The sequence below is a fragment of the Phoenix dactylifera genome, chromosome 3 (genome assembly GCF_051530095.1).
Source record: "Phoenix dactylifera cultivar Ajwa chromosome 3, Ajwa_hap1_PhDact_Kaust_v1.1, whole genome shotgun sequence".
NCBI classification, from domain to species: Eukaryota; Viridiplantae; Streptophyta; class Magnoliopsida; order Arecales; family Arecaceae; genus Phoenix; species Phoenix dactylifera.
In genome coordinates, this window is record NC_143192.1 from 54,744,483 (window position 1) to 54,761,517 (window position 17,035).

The window sequence follows — 17,035 nt, forward strand, 5'->3', positions numbered from 1 at the left end:
ATCAAATAAAAGACAGCACTAGTGCTCAAAAAAGGAACAGCACTAGCGAACAGCCCAACAATAGTCGTGACACAGATTCGAAAAATTAAACAATAACTAATGACCAGATAAAAACAGGATTAGAAGGATTGAATTGGCCTTCTTCCTATCCAATCCAAATGCTCGCTTTTCGGGTCTATAAATAGGGCTCTTGAATCCCCATTTCGGTACCAACCACCAGAACTAGAAACCACGTACGTACGGAACACCTAGAGAGCCGTATTAATTATGGATCCTAATCGTAGGCAAATTCAATACCAATCCCTCCCTCTGAATCATCTATCAATTAGCCTTCTCCTGCTATCCTTCCTCCTTCTTCACCACTCATCAGCAACGGCAGTTGCTAGGGCCGCTGCTGCTTCAATCATTGAATCCCAAGCGAGAGTTCTGCTCTATTGGAAATCCACCCTTCAAACTTCACATGCGCAACAACTCGGTTCTTGGTCTCTCTTCAACAACGCGTGCATGTGGCATGGCATCACCTGCATGGAGAATGGAGGCCGAGCTGTGATCACAGGCATCAGCCTACCTCGTACGGGCTTGGTAGGTAAGCTCGACAGCCTCAACTTCTCCGCCCTCCCATCTCTCACTCGCCTCCACCTCCGACACAACTACTTGTTTGGAACAATCCCGCCTAGCATACGTACGCTTCCCGCTCTCACCTCCCTCGATCTCTCACTAAATCGCCTTTCCGGCAATCTGCCCCTCGCTCTCGCCAGCCTCTCTAACCTGACGGAGATCGACCTTTCTTCAAACAAATTCATTGGTGACATTCCTCCTTGTTTCTTCGCCAACTGGACCGAGCTAACCTCCCTCAAATTCCAACAAAATTTACTTGGTGGCACACTGCCTCCAGAGATTGGCCAGCTCAAAAATCTACGTGTGCTTTATTTATACGAAAACAATCTTGCTGGTTCCATCCCTTCGACCCTTGGTAACTTGACCAACCTAAGATTCCTCAACCTTTATGAAAATCAGTTCTTTGGTAATATGCCCCACGAATTGGGCAATCTAGTTAACCTCTTGGAGCTAGTAATCTCATACAATTATTTAACAGGATCCATCCCTTCCAATTTAGGCAATCTCATCAAACTCCAGACCTTGTACCTTGGCACAAATAATTTATTGGGCACCATTCCTCGTGAATTAGGCAACCTAGTGAACTTACGTGATCTAGAAATCTCAGAAAATCAATTATCAGGCTTCATGCCTTCCACTTTAGGAAACCTCACCATGCTTCAGACCTTGTACCTTTACACCAATAATTTATTAGGCACTGTTCCTCATGAATTAGGCAACTTGGTAAACTTACATGATCTAGAAATTGCGAAAAATCAACTTTCGGGCTCCATCCCTTCTACTTTAGGAAACCTCACCATGCTTGGCATCTTAGACCTCTTCATCAATAATTTATCTGGCACCATCCCTCATGAATTAGGCAACCTAGTGAACTTACATGATCTAGATATCTCAGAAAATCAACTATCGGGCTCCATCCCTTCCACTTTAGAAAACCTCACAATGCTTGATGCCTTATTGTTCCACACCAATCATTTATCAGGCTCTTTGCCTCAAGAACTGGGTAATCACACCAACCTGATCTACCTAGAGATAAGTGACAACAATTTTTTTGGTTACATTCCTCCAATGATCTGTAAAGGAGGTGCGCTTCAAAATCTTATTGCACAAAACAACTACTTTGAGGGCCCCATTCCAAGAAGTTTAAAAAATTGCTCTAGCTTATTTAGAGTTCGCCTCGAAGGAAATAAGCTTGAAGGAAATATCTCCGAAGACTTTGGGATATACCCGAATCTAGACTACATTGACATGAGCTACAACCAATTATATGGCCAAATCTCACCAAGTTGGACACATTGTCAAAATTTGACATGCTTCAGGATTTCAGGAAACCTACTTACTGGGAATATACCCCCTGAATTCGGAAAATTGCTTCAGTTAGAAGTACTGGACCTTTCTTCAAATCAACTTGCAGGAGAAATACCAAGAGAGTTAGGTGCCATGAGCTTGTTGTTCAACTTGACTTTGAGTGAAAACAAAATATCTGGAATAATTCCCTCGGAGTTTGGAAAATTATCCAATCTGGAAATTCTTGATTTATCAAACAACAACATCAGCAGCCCAATACCACCACAATTAGAGGGTTGTATTAAACTGCGCATCTTGAATTTGAGCAAAAATAAATTTGATGGGATCATTCCGTCTCAACTTGGAGAGTTAAAAGGATTGCAAGATTTACTAGATTTGAGCCATAATTTTTTTGGAGGAGAGATACCATCACAATTGGCAAGTTTGACATATTTAATATCTTTGAACTTGTCCCACAATAATCTGTCAGGTGCCATTCCTTCATCTTTTGGAAGCATGTTGAGTTTGTCATTAATAGATGTATCATACAATAATTTGGAGGGCCCAGTTCCAAGAAGCAAATTGTTTCAAAATGCTCCAGCAGAGTGGTTTATCCATAACAAGGGTTTATGTGGTGTGGTGGTAAATTTGCCTTCTTGTGAATCAACCACTGTAAGCACTCATCATTCAACTAAAAACCACATTATACTCTTTGTTTTCACTCCTATATTGGGCAGCTTGGTTCTTTTAGGTTTGTCTGCTGTCATCATTGCTGCTCCTCGTGGGAGAGGAAAGCCTACAGAGAAAAAGGATACTAATGTTATTATTGGCGATCTGTTTTCGATATTGAATTTTGATGGAAGAGTTGCTTATGACTATATCATCAATGCCTCCGAAAATTTTGATGAGAAATATTGCATCGGGAGTGGAACATATGGGAAAGTTTACAAAGTAGAACTTCCAATGGAACAAATGGTGGCTGTTAAAAGACTTCATCTAGTGGAAGAAGGAGTATTTGATGAGAAAAGTTTCCAGAACGAGATTCAAGCATTAACCAGAATTCGACATCGTAACATTATAAAACTTCATGGGTTTTGCTCCAGTTCAGGTTGTAAATTTCTTATATATGAGTACATTGAAAAGGGAAGTTTAGCTAGCATCCTTCGTAATCAAGAAACAGCAGAGGAATTGAATTGGGAGAGAAGAGCTCATATCATCAAAGATGTGACCCATGCTTTATCATACATACACCATGATTGCAATCCATCCATAGTGCATCGAGACATCTCCAGTAATAATATATTATTAGACTCTGATTTTAAGGCTTATCTATCAGACTTTGGCACTGCAAGAATTTTGAAATCTGATTTATCAAATTGGAGCACACTAGCAGTCACATTTGGATATGCCGCCCCAGGTAAGTCATTCTTCCCATTTGTCCTTATTATCGTAGTTATTCTATTTGTTGTATATATATTCTTATACTTTGCTTTATTTTTCTATTTCAATGTCTTGTGCATTTGAAAAACAGTAGTATATATCTGCCAAATAGAGATTTTTCAGTAAACCTATGATGATGGTTGTATCTTTCATTTGTGAATCTATCCGTACCAGAGCTTAGATATTTAAATAAAAGCAAACTAGTGCCTATAGATAATTAATATTTTCCAATGATGATTATATTTTTTAACTAGTAATCATTTAAAGAAAATAAAAAATTAAAACTATTACTAAGCATAAACTTTAATTAATCAATAATAACATTTATTTTACAAACATCAAAATATTTCCAAAAATTGATATATAAATTAAGTTTGGAGACAAGATTTTGGCATTGTTGTTAAGTTTGAGAAAAATTACCTAAATTGGAAACTAAAAGATTATTCCTTCTCTATTTTTTTGCAGAGCTTTCGTACACGATAAGGACAAATAAGAAATGTGATGTATACAGCTTTGGCATTGTAATATTAGAAGTAATAATGGGAAGGCATCCAGGTGATCTTGTCTCCTCCCTATCTTCATCAGACGTCCAGCAGATGCTATTTATTGATGTGTTAGATCAACGTATCTCACCTCCTGCAGCTTATATGGTAAAAGAAGTGTTGTTGCTAGCTATTATAGCATTTTCATGCATCCGTGTTATACCACAAGCACGGCCAACCATGCAAAGGATATCTCACTTATTCATAAGTGGCAATATTCCAACTATTCACGAGCCGTTCAACTCAATTAAATTATGCCAATTAGTGGAGTTTTTAACATAGATGCAGTGCTTAATAGCTACAAAAATTTTATGTTGTTCTTTCATGTTGCATAGAATAAGTTATTGTAACTCTTTTCTATTTTTACCTTTTAGAAAACCATTATATGAACCTCCACTCTATTGTTCCCATTCGCTACTCTTTTCAACAAATTTAAGGGAAGTGTCTCACTTCCTCCATTTTCCCAAAATAGATTGATTTCTTTACCTTTCTTTTTATATGTAGTGTCATCACTTGATAGATGGCCTATGATGCCATGGTCCCTGTGATAGTTTCAAGTGGAATGATTTTTTTGATGGATCTATAAGTAGTAAAAAGAGGGAGGGGGGAAACAAAAGACTGTGAGGGATCATTGTGATATAACCATGGCAGCATTCAGAAAATTCTAAATACAAAGGAGACTTCTTTTTATAATTGTATGCATAGTCACAGCCCGTTGTCAAGTTGACAGAAGTATGGCCGAGCAGAACTAGTGAGATAAACTTCTAGTATGACTCTCGGAAGAAGAATTAGCAATTAATGTATTTTAAATGATTTTTTTTAAAAAAATAAATTTCTGAATCTTACTTAAAGGTTGTATAAATATTGAAAAAGAAAATAAGAAAGACCAAAGGAAAGAGAAAGATTTGAGGAATCTATAAAGAAGATAAAACAGTTCTTAGTCAATAATAGATATGGCTAAATCATTAGGACACGGCATGTAAGATATGTCAACAGACATGTAAAAATCCTGATGCCAAAACCTCCCATGTAATCAAAGTCTTCTAGTTAATCCAAATCTAAGAGAACTTTATCTAGTTGGTTCAGGTTCACTCTCTGAAAATTTTGGGTTGCAGTCAACTAGCTCGGGTAGAACAGGTCGGTATATATTATTTGCGTAGGAAGCCTGCGAAGCTCTTGCAGCGGGTCCAATACAACTGGGAGAGGGATAAAAGTAACCAAAGATGAGTGCAGGAAAACCTCAGCCACTTCATAGCTTGTTTCCTTTCGAGACCTTGCTAAATTCAGTAAACGTTCACTTTTGAGGCGGAGGAGAATCTTGAAACTTGAAGTCATATCAGCTGTGGCCTTTTCTTGGTTGGAGGGGAGCTGATTGGGATCTGCCTCTTTGACTTGATATTTAAAGAAGGGGGGGGGGGGGGGGGGGGGGGGGTGTGGGTGCTCGATCAGTACTTGCCTCAAGGCGATGGATGCAATTCAGGTGAATGGGGACACCATCCGGCGAGCCCTTGTGGGCTCAGGCCCCTACCTCCTCTGCTGCCTTGTCCTCTTGGTTCTTCTGGGGCAGCTCTCCTACCTCCAAAAAAAAGAGCCCCTCCCCAGACCCAGTCCCTACTTTATCGTCCCCTTCCTCGGTAGTGTGGTGCCGGCTCATCCTCTCCCACCCTTTCCACCTATCTCGCCATCCAGCTCATCCTCTCCCACCTCCGCCACCGGCTTGCCCTCTCCTCCCCCTCCAAGCCCCTTTGCCTTCGCCTCCTCTGCCGCGATCTCAACCTTGATCATGCCTTCCCAGGGCAACAACCGATCGTCACTCAAGCCTTTTTCCTTCTTCTTCCGGACCCTTCCTTCTTCGTCGCTCAGGCTCATAAATTAAAGCAGCAAGTCCGGACCGAACTCGGACCCGACCCGGACCAGGCCCGGACCAGAACCAGACCCGATCCGAACCTGAATTTTTTGGATCGGGTCCAGATTATACATGGATCCGACTCGACCCGAATGATCCGTTGGATCAAAAATTGTAGCCATGGATCCGACCCGATCTGACCCAATCTTCAAATGGGTCGGATTTGGATCCAAAATTAGGATCCAAATTAATTAAACACAAATGTTGAAATTTGTCAGGATATGATCTCAAACAAAATAGACTTTGCACCTGCAGCTACAGATTTTGCTACGGCTAAGAAATTGTAATGCCAATATAGTAGCTAGTAAATGGGACTGATTTTCTAAAGATGTTACTTAGGTACAAGGAGACGCCTACAACATCCTTTTGCAAATTTGGAAGCCATCTAAAATACATGATGATGCAAGTCTAAGAAGGCCATATAGAGCTTTTCAACTAGAATAGTATTCTTTTGCGACCATACTACCTTACAAAAAGCATATTTAGCCCCAATTTTTATATATCGGATCTGTGACCATCTCATCGTTTCGGCCAGTCAATATTGATATGCCCATGTTCTCATTCAAGATTCCTCATGCACTGTAATGCTTTCTCTAATGACTTGACCATTTGAAAGTAAGATTAGGCCCTTGGTGACAGAAAGCACAGCTTTAGAGAAAGCAACTGATAAAATATGATAGCCATTTCACAGCAAGACATTGCAATGTAAAGGTAGCAGACCACAATGGTGTATACGAAAATCCATTAGTGTGGGGCTCATAATGACTTGGGTTAAACTGAACCCAGACTGAAATTGGCTGAATTGTCATTGATTGGACTAAGCCTCCAGGGAAGAGTGTGGTTCATTTTGGATCAGCATTCCATCAAGAAAAATTCCATCCAACTAATCCCATCCTAAAAATATCCAATTGAACCCAAGAAAAAACCAGCGAGAGCAGCCGACCAAAATAGCTGATAAGACAAATAGACCGTACCTGACCTAGACCAACCTGTCTTCCAAATAAATAAGATCTGGGTTGAAAGCATTTAATCAGATCGAAAAAGGCACTACCCTGAGAAGCAAGGTTTCCCTGTGGGTGTTCTTGGAACTTTTTATCTGTCCACATTCTCAGAGACTCTTCACCCGCCGCTGGTATTCTATCACGAGAATTGGTATGCTCACACCAAACCTCAACACTTCTTTCAAAGCCCTTCTTCTTTTTCAGAAATAAATGTAACAATAACAAACTGGCCAACCATTCTTCAAATTTGTTTTTGCAGTTCTTCATTAAGTCATTGTTCTTCAATTGATTGATGCTATTGTGTTGAACGCCACGTAGATGATTCCTGTCACTCTAAGACCCTCTCATGTCAGCTGACCTGGCTGGAAGAGCCTCTTCAGGCTTTTGGAGGATTCTATTTCTCGATACATCCTTTAGGTTCTACTCTTTTCCTAGTATCCATAATGAGAGTCTTCCTCATGGTAATGGTTCCTCATAGCCGGCTCACTTGGTTAAAGGTCATTATCACATAAATTGTATGGCACCTGCTCGTTATGTTTTCTTATGAACAAATTCTACATAGTTCTAATCCAATATTGAAGCTAGATTAACAGTTATTTTGTTTCAGCCATGCTATTAAGACATAATTGACTATTCAAATTTCAACTAAACAAAGTCAGTGTCCTTTCAGGAGTTATGACTCGAGAACACACACTTGAGGCAGGTAAATATGTGTCTTGAAGCTAGATTGCATCCTTAGTTACATAGATTTTCGGTAATTTTGAATTATTATTTTCCAGATATGTACCAAAAACTGGTCTTGGGATTAGGCTAGGATATGGGTCATCTTAACAATAGATAAATAATTCTAATTTCACCAAACCAAATTCTTGGAAAACTCCCATAAGAGCCGGTGAAGCTCGAAGTTACCTCCCTAGCCCTCTTCAATTGATAGCTCCAAATATCCCTCTGACTCAGGGGCATCAAAGAAGACAATGCGGTGCGGGGCGGGGCGGGGCGGGGTGGGGGGGAGTGTTGAAAAAACGTAAAAAGGAAAAAAGAGATCTTGCATTAAAACCTAAGAAATCATTGAGAAACACTAAATAAAAGATCATATAAAGAAATTATCAACTTTGTGTCAAGAAAGTGGAAAAAAAGAGTGAAATTGAGCTTTAGATCGAGGAAGAAAATTGCAACAAGATCATATAGATGTAATATAGATGTAGAGTGTCGCTCCAATTTTATCGGATGTCCCTAAAGAGATATAGATATAGAGTGGAATTGAGAAGAGATAGAGTTTGATAGGTTATCTGCTTCCAAGAAGACAGAAACTCCTAAGACTTTGAGAGGACTCCTATTTGGGAGTAATAGCGGCCACCATGGATGGATTCGAGAAGAAGTGAAGGAGAAGGCGACAAGGAAGAAGCAAGAAGAGGCGTCGGAAACCCTGCCCTTCTTGTCCGGCTCTGGATTATCGTAGATTAAGAGAGAACTATTTTGAGGTCCCCTAATTTATGCTGTAACTATGCATAAGTTCCCAGAACTATATTAAAGTCCACAGCGGGTTATTTGCAAATAACCCATTGTATTACGAAAATTAGCTTAATATTAGAGGGCTTGTGTGCCAAGAACAACTCATGAGAATAGAACACAACTAACTTGCAAGAATATTATTTCTATAGGAAGTACTTTGCAGTGATGTAACGTGATTTTTTTAACTAATCTCAGCAAATAGTTTGTTAAATTTTAGTTTCAAACTAGAGATGGATTGTTTCGTAAACAACCTCCATAATAATTATATAATATTAAAATTGCTAAGGTGTTCATTGGTAATTTTGGATTATGCAACACAAGTTTGGGCCAATCTTGAAGACATCCTCAACTTTAAAAGTTTCAAATGGATCATTCAAGTTTTTAAACTGTTCCAAATTTGTCTATCCACTTTCCGACCATTGGATGGTGTTAGCCTGCCATTTCAATTGACAAAAATGCTCTCTCCCCTTTCTAACCTATTCCAACATCTTTTTAAGATCTGGTGGATGAACAATTCATATCATCCACTCAGTCAACTTTGATATATATGCAAATGGATGAATAATTTTGATTATCTGCTAATCGCCTTGAGATCTTTGCAGGCGAATGAATATTTGGAACATCCACATAGTTGCTTGGAGATCTGTGCAGGTACATGAATATTTAGATTGCTTCGAGATTGGTGTAGGTGGATGAATAATCCGGTCATCCACTGATCACTTTGGGATCTGTGCATGTGGATGATCCACGTGGCTGCTTGGAGATCCGTGCACATGAATGAATATATAGATTACTTCGAGATCTATGTAGTTGGATGAATAATCTTAATCATCCATTGATCGATTTGATATCTGTGCAACTGGATGAATAATCCTGATCATCCAAAGATGAAAGAACGATAAATTTTATATTAATTTATTTTTACCTCCATTAAATTTGTCGGGGCTTTTTATTCAGGCAATTACCTGCTTTACCGGTCCACAAACTAAAAATTGAAATTTTCCCCTCTCATTATCACCTCTCTATTTCAAGATCAATTGTTATTCTTGCAAATATTGATGCTGGGGCAAGTTATCTAATTCTTTGTACTTCCTAACTTTTCCCCTTTGATCCTATTATTTTTTCTTTTTTTGATTTGGCATTATTTAGTTATATATTTGCCATCAGCTTTCGTAACCTGAAGGCATGGAGCATATCTGAGTATGTTTTGTGATGCATTAATGTCTCGATTTCCTTGTTTTGAACTTCTATATAAATTGATGTTCAATTAAGTTTGGTAAAAATTCATTCTTTTGACATCATTTTCTTTGGTAAGCAACCATAGAGAGACGAGTGAATTTATATCATGATTGCATCAGTTAATCTTTGCGATGCTATAGCCATTCGGAGCCTTCCCATGCCCTGCTCCCATTGTCTAAGATTGGTTGCTAGGCTATGGAAACAGGACCACGTGAAGATTTTTGAATTTTTTTTGGAATGCTTTCTTAAACAGGTTATATGCAGTTTTTCTGTTTTTCCCTTTTTTTCGAAGAATTAGGATAGGAAACCAAATTAATGTTTGGGTGAGGGTGGGACCTGAACCCAACTCATCGATATCAACCTCCAATGACTTCACCAACTCCAATGGAGGGTATGCTGTTTGGAAGGTGTGAATTCCAAGAGAGTTTAGGCCCACATCCAATTCCATTATTTCCCAGAACTTAATGGAGTTGGTGGATTGTAGTCCAAATCAATTTCTATATAATTTTCTTGGTCAGATATTCCATGCTTTTTTTTGTATAATACTGTGCTATGTTTGAGATTCCTAATCAATGCATGGTACAATTATTTGAAAGTAGCAATCCAAATTAATGCAACTACTTCATATGCCTACGATGGCCATTGAAATTTTTGGGATTGAGAGTTTTTTTCTCCCCAAGATCTGATTATTGTTGCACATACCAAAAGGATAAGTGCCGCTGCCATCCCATTATATGCAAAACAAATAAATGATCAAAATGGCAGGAGAATTTGATGGATGGCTGTGATACAAGTACTAATTATTAAAATAAATATGTTTTATGCCTTTATCCAAAGCATTATGTTGGAAATGCTTCATATAGATTTCATACACCACCTCAACCAACTCATAATTAGTTATTTCTATAGAAAAAAATACAGAACATTATGACGTGCAAAACTAATACGACGTGCCTCCACAAGCATACTCATCTCCAACGCCATTCTAGGATCCTACCAGTTCTTAGAGTCCAATGACTGCTTATGTGCCCTTGGGAGAAATGATTACGTGTTTACTGGGAGCATAAAGAGTGTTCACTGGGAGCATAAAGAGTACGGCTCGTTCAGTAGTTTATGCAAGAACTTGGGAATGAAGCGGGAAGTAACCGACATAGTTCCGAATCATTAGCCTTAAAAATTCATTACTTTTTAGAACGAAGACCAACATCAAAAGTTCAGTAATTTGCATAATATCATTTTTTAAGCAATCTAGGTAGTGATAGTTTTGGAAGTCAGAGAGACAAGTGAATTATATTATGATTGCATCAGTTAACCTTTGAGATGCTATAATTGTTCTGAGCCTTACCATGCCCCGCTCCCATTCTCTAAGATTGGTTGCTGGACTATAGAAACAAGTGAAGATTTATGATTTTTTTTGGAATGCTTTCTTAAATAGCTTATTTGCACTTTTACTCTTTTTCCCTTTTTTTGAGAATTAGGACAGAAAACCAAATTAAAGATTGGGTGAGGGTGGGACCTGAACCCAAATCATTGATATCAACCTCCAATGGCTTTAGCAACTCTATTGGAGGGAATGTTCTTCAAAGGTGTGAATTCCAAAAGAGTTTAGGCCCATATCCCATTCCATTATTCTCCAGAACTAAATGGAGTTCGTAGATTGTAATCCAAATCAATTGAATTTTCTTGGTCAGATGTTACGTTCCTTTTTCTGTATACTATGCTTTGTTTGAGATTCCTAATCAAGGAAGGCGCCAAGATCCACCACTAATAAATTATGAAATTATTAGATCAAACTCTTGATAAAGCTAATAGCTGATCTAGCCAATTATAGGCAGTAGGTGGTCTTAGAAGACCCTAAGGATAGCTAGTTGAGTCAATAGAGAGGTGTTGTTTATATAAAGAGCCAATAGAACTAGATGATCATTTCAGGGTTCTCCAGAGAGAGATCCTGGTACAATAAATTTCAAAATAATATAAGTTGAAGCAGAGGGGCAGTAAAAGCAGTCTCTTAAAAATGCGATAAGAAACAGAGGAAAACAAAATGAAAACTGAATGGTGTAAGCATCTTTGATAGCAATAATTCAATTTTATAATTCATATAGCCAAAATGTTCATAGGAGACAATTTCATAAAGCTCTACTTACATTATTACTGAAACTTAACAGACTTGCAGGGAAAAAGGTTAACAAAAGAAAAGAAAGTGAAAAAGAAATAAGGAAAAGGGTGCATTATCAATTAACCAGCAAACAATTTACCAGGAAATTGGCTATGATGCATATGCCATAAAAAAAGATGTCAATAAGCACAGATCACCTTAAGTTTTGAAAATTGATCGACCAATGATAACTCTTCACTAACCAGATCCATTAACCTATAAGACACAAAACTAGATGGTTAAAACATTTAAAAATGGTAACACTGCACCATAGTATCAAATACCAGACCATATAGTATACATAGCTTAATATAATCAAACATATATTACTGAAATAGTTGCCAAATGTGATATCTAGTATCATAACAGTCTAGATAAAGGTAAAAACATAACCTAAATTAGGGGTGCAATCTAGCCGAGCTGAGTCGAGTAGTTAGAGACTCGAGATCGAACCGATTCAAAATATTCGGGATCGATCGAGCCTTAATATTCAAGCTCGAACTCAACTCGATAAAAAAAAAAGAACACTCAAGATCAACTCGACTCGAATATCAACCGAGCCATACTCGAGCTTGAGTTCAAGCTTGAATTTGAGCCTTGGTGATAATTTAAAAAATATAGTTAAAAGTTAGGAGTTAGGTCAGAATAAAAAATATATAAATATTATATTTTAAAATATTAAATTATTAATATATATTATAAATAAAATATAATATTATTAAAAATATATATACTTGACTAGGCTCGTGAGCCATTGAGTCGAGTATTTTGCTACTCGATCTTAACTCAAAAAACTAGTTGAGCCACTCGAGCTCGATAATAGTCGAGCCGAGCTTGGACCCAAGTCGAGCTCGAGCTGCTCGGCTCATTTGTATACTTGACTAGGCTCGTGAGCCATTGAGTCGAGTATTTTGCTACTCGATCTTAACTCAAAAAACTAGTTGAGCCACTCGAGCTCGATAATAGTCGAGTCGAGCCGAGCTTGGACCCAAGTCGAGCTCGAGCTGCTCGGCTCATTTGTACCCCTACCATACATTAGGAAGACAATTGGCTGCCAAGAAACATGAATTATACATAAAGGGCAAGTAAATCAGCTAGGCTAAATATGTTTTTCCAGGTCATAGCTGATAATAGTCGAGTCGAGCCGAGCTTGGACCCAAGTCGAGCTCGAGCTGCTCGGCTCATTTGTACCCCTACCATACATTAGGAAGACAATTGGCTGCCAAGAAACATGAATTATACATAAAGGGCAAGTAAATCAGCTAGGCTAAATATGTTTTTCCAGGTCATAGATTCAAAGGTTGTGTTTGAGTAAGAACTTATGTACTATGCACATGTGCAAGTGACTATGATGACCTCAAAAACAAAAAGAAAGAATGTTTTGACTGATTATTTGTCATATGACATCTTAGAAGTCTAGAATCACCAAGCCGAAGTGGTACTCCAGAATAAATAGTCAGGACCATTAGGTAAAGAACTAAAATATTATTTATTTTGCTAAGCTTTGATCAACTGACGTTTAATGCAAAAGAGTGTCAAATGAAGGCATAACAAAAATGCAAAAAGGGTTGCAGAAATGGGAAACCAAGGTATAAGGTACAACCACTCAAATCCCACAGTTGATATAAACCAATTTGTTCTCTAAGAATAAAGTGAGATATCAGAGCTAATGGTGGAGGAAGAAAACATTATAGGTAAAGATCGATACCTTCAATATTGATTAAAGCACCATTCAAAGCCATTAAAGACTTCCCAAGAGGAACCATTTGCTGATTCACAAGTATTTCATCCTTAACAGAATCATTAAGCTGCATATAGCTTAAGCATATGTAAGCTGACAGAAATAACAAAGATATGATATATGCCAACAAATTTAACAAGTGACTAACAGAACCTTGTACCTTCATGCGAGATAATGAAGAAACTATACTGGGAAACTTTTGATTGATTTCTTGCATTGACTGTAAATGGTCTGATGCATGCACTATTCTTTGTGCTGTTTGATGTCCTAAATCTGTAGAAAAGATAACCTAACTGGTCAAAAGTGGGCATAAAAGATCTTCAACTAAAAATCAAACCAACCAAGCACAGATGAGATGCGGTATACAGTTATTATCATGCACCAATCATCACAACCAATACCCTTCAATTCCCAAACTTCCAGTGTGTCTGATATTGTTGTTGATAATAAATAATCCCTGAAAGCCATTACTCAGTAACCTCTGGCTTGCGTTCCTGCAGTTGCAAAGATAAAGTAAAACAGAATGTAAGAATAGATTAAATTACAAGGTTAAGTCTCATCTACAAGTAAGGCTTTGGGAACAAACCAAGATTTTGGAAAATATAAATCCTCTAACTTCTTGACTGAGATCCTCGGTCCTAGGATCTTCCACAGTAACACTTGCAACACAGACATAATTATATGATTCTTTTCTTGATACATAAAAGAAGCAAGATTTTCAAAAAATAATAAAAATACAAAAGAAAAAGCTCCATTTCTTAATGGTTGCCATGATTATAGCCAGTGTTGTACATGCACATAGGCACACATACAGACGGGTGTGCATGCATGTGCTAAGGCACATGTCTGAGCATGTCGTCTATACGGAATATACAAAATACATACACACATATGCATATATGAGTACATATATACATTAATACATATACACACACACACACGTACATACATATCTGCGTATGCACATAGGCCCACATGCAGGTATGAGCACACCAATGAAATAATGCTTGCATCCATGGAGCTCGTTCAGATGCATTAGTTGCATGGCATGGGATTCATAGTCTCAAGCTGATCAGTCTGGTGATAGAGATGCCGCTTCCCACAGGGCAGAGTTTTGCCTAAATGTCACTGCAGGACAGTGGGTTCCAGTGGGCTATCAATGGTGTTTGGCAGACCAAAAATCAAGACTGCTAACAATTTTTAAGCAATAAACAAAAGAGTAAAAGTGGCTTTTCCTGAATTCTTCTAAATATATTTTTTTTCATTCTATAATATAAAATTAATTTTAGCAAAATAATTCTCAAAAGTTAATCATCTATTACAAACCTGCAACTTCTAGGCCATTAGATCGTTTCAACATATTTAAGCAGCATAAAACAGACTTACACAACAAGGGGAAACCATTCAATTAGAGACTGTTTATTCTGTGGCCTTGTTAATGGCAGCTTTTAGGCATAAATAATAACAATTTAACATAGACCATGAGCAGATTTTACTAAGAGATGCTAGAGCAATTAAATTTCTAGTATTATCTCTGAAATTGACATCACTTTGGTGAATTAAAGCTTCACATACACCAATTCATATTGACACCCGTTAGTGTACTTATTCCATAGTATATATTATGACTTCAATGGAAGTACAGCATTTTGGCTGGTTTGTAGAAATCAAAATTCTACTGTGACTTATGGGTGAATTAAAAACTATATTTAACAAAAGTAACACAACCATTCTAAATAAAGCGAGTAAAGAAATGATAGAGTACAAATGTGATAGGCAACAAGGTCAAGGCACTGTTTCTTGAGAGTTTTCCAAAAACTTAAGCACAACGTATACGAGAAGTGAGCAATCCAATAACATCAGCTAAAATGTAATCCAAATGAAAGCCTAACCAAAAAAACAAAAATTGGTCTAAAGTGGCACATCAGTTGGAGTAGCAGGTTGAACTGGTGCACAAAAGAGAACAAATTAAAGTATATCTATCATCAAGTCTGCAAACAGATATACAAGAAAAAACTATGAAACTTCAATGTCATAAAAAAAAGTCAGTTGTTGCGAATTTTGGATAACACTGATAAGGAAGGAAAAGCCAACAATTGAAAATTATGCATATAGCATTTTACTGAAAGTCCTGCAATGACCTTTCTTTACTGTGCTATCATCCATAGCTTTGTACTCCATGTTCTTCAAAGCAAATTCCACACCACACCCACCCAAATTTACTACATCTGAAGAACCAACAGCACTACAATAGCTGCTCGCTGCTTAACATCCAGAAGGCAATACAGGTCTCACTACGTATTTAATTTTTCCCTAAGAACAACAGAAAACACATTTAAACAAAAAATAAAAAGAACAGGGCAGCAAAGTTATGACAGTGAATCTAGAAAGAGAGTAAATATAATGGCTAAGAGCAGACAAACTGAAAAAAGTTACCAACATAATAAAGGAAGAAACTGTATGTTAAGTTGTTTTCATTTAGTAAGAAAGAAATGACTAATAAAAAATAAGTTTCAAGTCCACATAATGGCAAATATGGAGGTTAGGCCTCAAACTAATAGATAAGAATGCCATAATTATTATACTAAAATGGCATTCCAAGACATGATATATGATATCTATGAGTAACCAAAAGGAGAACAAATAGAAAGTACAAAAGACATTTTGAGTTGGTACAATCCAGTAACAGGCCAAACCAGCTGACGCTGGTCCTGTCCTGGTGGGTACCGGTCAGCATAGAATCATACCAACCAGGCTGCAAAGTCTTCGCAAAGACCCAGGTACCAAGGGCATTCCAGGTATTCGTACCTCACTGGTCCAATCCAGGAAGCCTGGCTTGCTTCCTTGGTCCAGGCTTTGACTACCCATTTCAGCTCAAACATTGATTTCATGTCCTCAATCAAACATGCAACAAAAGTTTCCCTCCACCACTATCTCTTCCTCATCGGTACTTCTTTCCCTCTCTATTTCCCACAAATTTCTGTGAGTTAGTCATCCTATGCAGTCACTCCAACCAAACAAACATCAAAAGTTTCATCAATCAAGTAATTGTAAATCTTCCATGATAACACTAGGTGTGCTACATTTCATTAAAATTTGAAGTAGTAAAACTAATAAGCTTGTTAAGGACACATCAAATGGAACAACCAGTGAGTTTAAATTTTATTGAGTAATCACATCTCATGCAAGGAAAGAGATTTGTTTTGCAGTTTTTTCTTAACAATATGTATGTGGCTATGTGCCAACATTGTTAATTGCAATAAGCCATGTTATTCTAACTGAGAGACAGGAATGTGTTCACTGTTCCTCATATAAAATAAATAATGGCTCATTAGTTAATACCTTTTTGGATGTTTCCACCAAGGTAACATGAAACTTTTTGAAGCATTCTGTTCCAAGAGCTCCATATAGAATAGCAACTGGACTGGCAATACTTGAACCAAAATATATGTGATCAAAATCAAAAAGTTCAGGCTGCTCAGCAAATCCCACAGCTCTGGCAAAATCCAAATAAACATATAACCTCACTATATAACAAGGAAGCAAAAAAGATCAACAAGAATTGCAATGACAGAAATAGAAATACAACAAAGC

At 37.6% G+C, this 17,035-nt stretch overlaps 2 protein-coding genes across 9 annotated transcripts in view; one reads left to right on the forward strand and one right to left on the reverse strand.

Annotated features, from left to right (window-relative positions):
* Window positions 1-504: 504 nt before the first annotated feature.
* Window positions 505-4,276, forward strand: LOC103699335 (uncharacterized). The gene is made up of 3 exons (XM_089929959.1): window positions 505-3,322; window positions 3,811-3,995; window positions 4,262-4,276. The coding sequence occupies exons 1-3, from the start codon at window positions 505-507 to the stop codon at window positions 4,274-4,276; spliced, it is 3,018 nt and encodes a 1,005-aa protein (XP_089786085.1).
* A 5,145-nt stretch (window positions 4,277-9,421) lies between these two features.
* LOC103698924 (UDP-glucose:glycoprotein glucosyltransferase-like) overlaps window positions 9,422-17,035 on the reverse strand; it is a 92,314-nt gene continuing 84,700 nt past the window's right edge. For 2 of the 8 annotated variants that reach the window (XM_088719170.2, XM_089929851.1), the window contains exons 3-10: window positions 16,784-16,937; window positions 15,583-15,754; window positions 14,391-14,569; window positions 14,028-14,100; window positions 13,843-13,935; window positions 13,602-13,714; window positions 13,409-13,508; window positions 9,422-11,916 (exon numbers count right to left, since the gene is read on the reverse strand). In XM_088719170.2, the coding sequence (XP_088575296.2) occupies window positions 15,707-15,754; window positions 16,784-16,937 (202 nt within the window). In that variant the 3' untranslated portion in view covers window positions 9,422-11,916; window positions 13,409-13,508; window positions 13,602-13,714; ... (2 more) ...; window positions 14,391-14,569; window positions 15,583-15,706. The other 6 variants (XM_088719167.2, XM_088719168.2, XR_015976816.2 and 3 more) reach the window with 6 other exon arrangements.

Excerpts from the sequence above, each read along its gene's own strand:
- LOC103699335 (XM_089929959.1), top strand. The coding sequence starts at position 505 with ATGTGGCATGGCATCACCTGCATGGAGAATGGAGGCCGAGCTGTGATC. Across the intron at positions 3,323-3,810 it reads ATTTGGATATGCCGCCCCAG|AGCTTTCGTACACGATAAGG; the intron begins GTAAGTCATTCT and ends ATTTTTTTGCAG.